Genomic DNA, 6,380 nt, shown 5'->3' on the forward strand with positions numbered 1-6,380 from the left:
ACTCTAGAAAACTTACTGTGGGGGGAAAAGCTCCTGCCCTGGCTGGAGCTGGACTAAATTTCATCTTTAATATCTATGCTCCTTGTTATTGGTCTCATTCTGATGTAGAAGCCAATTTTCTTTTGATGATATTGAAAATGCTACTACATTAGCAGATTGCAGAATGCAGATTACTATCTCACTTGCAAGGGAGTATCAACTTCAGCTAGAGTTTGATATGAATGAGGTCTGTGCAAAATTCAAGTTATTTTTGCACAGTGTGCTTTGCAGATAACAATTGTGAAAGAATTTCCTTCTTACCAGCCTTTCCTCTTCTCTTTGCCTACTACTACTGCAGATTCACAAAGTGTTTTTTTGTGGCATCTAGTAAAATGGGTTATCTATAAACAGGAATGATTATCTACCTCACAGGCCTGTTGCAAGGCTAAAATCATGCTTCTAAATGAGTTGAAATTGTTAGATGAAGTTTACTTTGTAACTTTTCTGCAAAAGAAACTAGTTGTTCAAGAACACCATTTAAATGAAAGGTTTCAGAGTAGCAGCCGTGTTAGTCTGTATCCGCAAAAAGAACAGGAGTACTTGTGGCTCCTTAAAGACTAACAAATTTATTTTAGCATGAGCTTTCGTGAGCTGTAGCTCACTTCTTCGGATGCATAGAATGGAACACACAGACAGGAGATATTTATACATACAGAGAACATGAAAAGGTGGAAGTATGCATAATGAATGTGAATGAATAAAGCATGGAGTTTTTGTCCAGCGATCTCTACTACCACCCTTTCCCCCCAAAATTATACTCTATGGCAGGTGCTGGTGGAGAATGGGTGAAAATAGTTTCATGGTCCCGCTGAACTTCAAACCAAATAGCTCAGTTCAATGTACAGGGTAGATGGTTGAACAATTTGTTGCTCTCATACTTAACAGGGCATTGAGAGTGAGATCCTGTGCTGGTATAAATTAGCATTTAGACCCGTTGAAACTCTGGTCTGAAATGTGTCAAACAGGTGACAAAGGTAGAAATCTTAGCTAATATTGTTCAAATGTACTTTATATTCAATACATTTCAATTTTCATGCTGAGTTATTCAGTTTACAGGATTGTACTGTGTACTGAGAAATGCAGAAGTCATGAAGCTGTGGGAACGTGCATATTAAAAGCAAAACACTGAACAGGTTTTTTTAACTTTATCTACTGAATGTTTTATTATCAGGCTATTATGAAACAAATTTAAAAAATACAAGAACTATATCAGATGGCAAAATTTCCATCCTAAATCAGGCCATTTAGTTCCCATCATGAACCATCTTTTTACGTACAGTACTTCATGATCCTGTGGAGAGCACTGAAGTGAAGTCTGGCTTGAGATTTGAACTTCTCTAGCCCAAGTCAGGTATCAGATAATCCATGGGCTCCTAAAGCAAGGTTCACCATTTTTCAGTTATTCAACAAATACCAACACACACAAATGATAATTTATTATAAAACTATTGAGCCCATCCTGGGATGCACCAACTCCTTCCTCCCCACCACCAGTTCAACCAAGAATTGAACGTGGCTCAGTCACTTACTGTAAAGGTGAATGGTCTCCAGCCACACAGAAACAGTGTGAAACAAGAACAAAGAAAGGGCCATGGGGTGAATGTTGAGTGTGGGGTCTAGTGCTACCAACTTGTCTTTAATGTCCTGGGACCGACACATCTACACCACCTCCGCATATAATCTCTGCCCTCTGACAGACACCATCAGGACATTAGATTTCCATTAAGTTAAAACTAAGGTGACCAGATGTCCCATTTTTAAAGGGACAGTCCCGTTTTTGGGGACTTTTTCTTATATAGGCACCTATTACCTCCCACATCCTGTTCCATTTTTTCACTGTTGCTATCTGGTAACCCTAGTTAAAACAGACAAGTGCATAAATATTACATTCTTCTATCATATAGAAATACTTAGTCCAGTCCTGTGACTCTTATAACCAGCTATTGAAGCCAGTGAGAGTTTTGCCTGAATAAAGATAGTAAGATCAGGTCTATTATGCAGTTGCTTAGTAATGGCTTCATTGTGTATGTGCAAACCAAGCCTAAATGAAGCTAGCTACATAAGGCTTGATATACAGCAGTAAAAGTTGTCCCATCAACCAGGGTCCTTTATTCCTCAGTGTGTTCCCTGTCAGAGGGCTTTCTCGACACCTCATTTTCACCTTTTTAAGAGTTGTCTTACTTTAGTCATCAGCATCTCCCTGAAGCGATCACCCATTAGGAAATAAAAGACAGGGTTAATTACGCTATTTAAAAATGCAATAGGCTTTGTGATAATATAAATGGCATTTATGATGCTCTGTGTGCACAGGGAAAGCTTCCAGGATTTCATTCGGGAGGCAATCCTCACACTGCGCATTATGTGAAATGGAGTAAAGAACAGTGAAAAGAAAACCAGTGCAATGATGACAAAAGAAAGAGGTTTCTCAAGGTTCTGCGCAGCTGGGAGCCGCTCACTACGTTTCTTAAGAAAGATAACCATCTTCACGTAAAAGAAGCACATAACACAAAGAGGGATTACAAACCCCAGAAGAGTCAGGCATATGCTATAGATCAGGCTTTTTGCTGGATCTCCAGAACTTGCATAATCTATACATTGGTTATCACTGATATCACTGGTATTTCTAGCTCCTATGAAGATGATTATTGGCACCAGTTCAAGTATAACAAGGATCCATATGGCAACAGAGAAAACAACAGCTATCTTCCTCTTCTGTAGAAAATGGTCTCTGAAAGGATATTGCATGAGCATATAACGATCAATGCTGATAAAGGTAAGGAAAAGGATGCTTGTGTATAGGTTCACATGCAGCATGAACCTGTTGCTTTGGCACAACATGTGCCCATATGTCCACTTTTCTTTGGAGTAGCTTGTCACCAACATTGGAAGTGTGCACAGAAATACAAAGTCTGATAGTGATAAGTTAAACAAGTAAATATTGCCACTTTTCCAAACTTTCAGGCAGAATACGTATCCAAAGACAACGATGCTGTTTCCAATGATGCCAAGAACGAACTCAATGGTATAGATGGTAGAAAGGTAATATTTTTGCAGGGTGTTATCCATCTCCTTGCAGTCGACTGTCTTATTCATATCCTGGGAAGTTAAAAAAGTAAAATCAATAGTAAGAATAAAATGACAATTACAGCGCTATTCTGTTTTTTGGTATCACAACTCAGATATTTCCAGCTCTGCAAAAAATGTGTCTTATAAAGACTTAAACTTTCTGTTTCAAGGTCTTGGTATCAAAGCGATGTAAAAACACAATGATAAAAACATTCGGCTGAAATCCAGTAAGAATTCTGCCTCAGTAAGAAATTGAATGAGGACTTTGGGATTTTGCGTGGCAACATTTATTTTCCTGAGAGTCTCCCATAAGACAGAGCACAAAGGTGATTTTGATTCTTAGCGTTCATTATGCTATGAATGTAAACTGAAAGCATTGTGTTATACTTACCCAGCACTGGGCTGGAGGGAGTGTGATCGGAGGGGAAGAGAAAAAATACAAACAAGCAAAATCTGTCTCATAAGAGCATTTTTTGGAAATCCTCTGCTTTTGTGCCTGTGGAGCTTTACTCCCACATCTCACTCACTGCTTACTAAGGCAGAAATCCCATCATTTCCAATGGGACCTTTGCCCAAGTAAGGAATGAAGTAGTAGCACAGGATTGAGCCATTGATATGACTATGCTCTGAAGAAGTTTCTATTAGTCATGGTGGTTAAAAAAAGAGGGAAACAAACTTGTTTGTTAACCAATAGGAATATTTGCTATTTATATATTCCCAGTAATAAACTAATAATAATCTTTTTATCAGAATTACATGGAAACAGTCTTATAGAGGAGATAATGTAGCTACAGCATGCACTGCAGTTTACATCTGTGTCTCAAATATTCTGAGAAAATATTGAAGAAATGGAGATCTCAAGTACTTGCAGTTTAATAGACCATAATATTATTTGTCTATTTTTCCCAAAACAAGCCAAATTAAATCCAAAGTTCACAAATGTTGGCAGACTCAGAGGCAGCTCCAAATCCCACTGAAGTCAAGGAAAAGACATTAGCTAATTTCAAATTCAGAATAAAATTAGTGAAATTTCAGTGGTGTAATCTGTAAACTTTCATCAATTCACAATTTTTGTAGCAAATATTTTACAAGTAAACCCCAGAGATCTATTCAGCTCTCTGTATGGTGTATTATTATAATTATAATTAATTATTTTGTATGACAGAGTGCCCATGGTCCCATTTTGTCGAGTGCGGTGAAGCTGAGAGACAGTCCCTGTCCTGGAGAACTTTCAGCGAAGTATGTTTTCTGTATTTTAGCTAACATGTAACTATTCAATTGCTGCGTGCTAAGGGAAATGCTTTATTAAGGGAATATAAGCACACAATTTTGCTTGTTCACTCACTTTGCAAAGCTGTAAAAATACATTGTTCAGCATCCCTTTTCAGTGTAGGCCTATCTATAAATAATGACATTTACTATTTTAATTCCTTGATAATATAAATAACTCTAATAAGGCAAATTACCCAGGATAATTGAGAATAACATCTACAGTTTATTGCACCTTCTCTTTGATTATTTAAATCAACTGTTTTATTATTCTCCTTTTTGATTTCAGAATAAAATATATCATGATGGGCTAAAGAGCCTTTGTTAAAATTCCAGAGAGGACTGGGATACTTTGTCTCTGAAGCAGTTCACCCACCTCTCCCCAACAATATGCAAATTATCCCTTGGGCTCAAAAACATTGCTTTGCCTTTAAATGCAGTAGATTGCACCCGGTATCAACAAATCTGGGGGAAGGATGCTTTTATTTTTCTCAAATGACACAGGTTGATTATTGTGCTGTATCTTCGATGTACTCAATATATTTTTCAGAAACAAGTATAAACATTTCTACTAGAGTGTACTTAGTGACAGTTTGTTTGCCAAGCAGTTTTGCTTTCTTCATAGGTTACAGTTATGAGAAATTCTTTCTATTTATATGGGGAAGTACATTAATAGATTCTCTAGTTCTTTACCCTTCCCTCCCTGCACGTCAACAAACACACACACCTGGTTTGTGGGGCTTATTACAGGCTAAGGAGGGAATTTTTGTAGGAGCCCATTATTAAAATATTGGCAGCACATCACTGACAACATATGGTGGGAAAATGAAACACAAGAAAAATAGAAATTAGATTACAATTTAAGTTCAATGAAGTCTTAATTAATGCTTCCGAAAAAGGGAAATTACATTGTCTCAAAATCTGCTATACATAAGCTCCTTAAGATAGTTACATGCTCCTTCTCTGACATTCCTATTATAAATGTTTTGTATATTTATTGTTTGTATTGTCTAAAATATATAAAATCCGTCACTGAATTATATACTCTATTGATACTCTATTGTGGCAAGAAACACTTCTTTTAAAGCTATGGGATAAAATAGTCATATGAAACAAAAATGTATACACAGATATCGTGTACTAATAGATTCTTGTAAAAATATTGATAGAATCCCCAAGAGTTTTTGACTTTGATCAAAGCAACCCCAGGTACTGCCTTTAGCTAGCCCTTGCAATTCAAACAATTAGGAACAAACTCAAACCTTTTGTTTAAAAATAAAAATGTTTAAGCAACCAGATCACTGCACACTACATAAACATTCACATTTTGAATGGAAAAAAACCTTTAAAATATTGAAAGCCCCATTGTCCCATGTACATCCTGTAAATAGACTTATTGATCACCTTCAAAGCAATAGTCAGGGTACATGTAACACAAAGGCAGAATGAAGTACACTCTTCATTTAGTTGTTTTTATATGGTTAGCCACATCTTTAAATTTTGTTAACAAAGGGACATATTTTAACATTTTGTCGTAAGCTTTAAAGAGTTTAACACTGTAACAGTTTAATATGAAAGTCTAACTCACTAAAGATTACAACTTACCATTTTGTGGAATGAGTACTATCTTAGTAGACACTCCTTTAACCATGACCAGATGAAAGCTTCTGGCTTACTGGAGTGCAATTGAACACTGTTGTCTCAGCTTATTTTGCATATCACGCAAAGGTGGTTAATTATTCAAGAGTACAGGGAAAGTTGTCGGAGCTTGCTGTGTGGGAAGGTTCACTGAAATGGAAAGTATTGCAAAACTTATTCTGAGTCAACTAGAAAACTAATGAAATAATTCTTCTTTGCAGAGAGCTATTCAAATCTGACTATATATGTGCTACAGTAAGTAGCCAGAAATGTTCAGTTGTGCATATTTATTTGTAAATGGCTGGAGAATGCTGAAAGATTTTGAATTCAGTAAACAGATGTTTAAAACTACTATTTCCTAATACTAA

At 36.5% G+C, this 6,380-nt stretch overlaps 1 protein-coding gene across 1 annotated transcript; it reads right to left on the bottom strand.

The window, feature by feature from the left end:
* Positions 1-969: 969 nt before the first annotated feature.
* LOC120372149 (succinate receptor 1-like) lies at positions 970-6,162 on the bottom strand. Its single transcript, XM_039488960.1, has 2 exons — positions 5,980-6,162; positions 970-3,135 (listed from the first exon to the last, which is right to left on the bottom strand). Exons 1-2 carry the CDS (start codon positions 5,980-5,982, stop codon positions 2,197-2,199), a joined length of 942 nt encoding a protein of 313 aa, XP_039344894.1. The 5' UTR covers positions 5,983-6,162; the 3' UTR covers positions 970-2,196.
* Positions 6,163-6,380: the final 218 nt, after the last annotated feature.

The sequence above is a fragment of the Mauremys reevesii genome, linkage group 9, assembly GCF_016161935.1.
Source record: "Mauremys reevesii isolate NIE-2019 linkage group 9, ASM1616193v1, whole genome shotgun sequence".
Lineage (NCBI taxonomy): Eukaryota > Metazoa > Chordata > Testudines > Geoemydidae > Mauremys > Mauremys reevesii.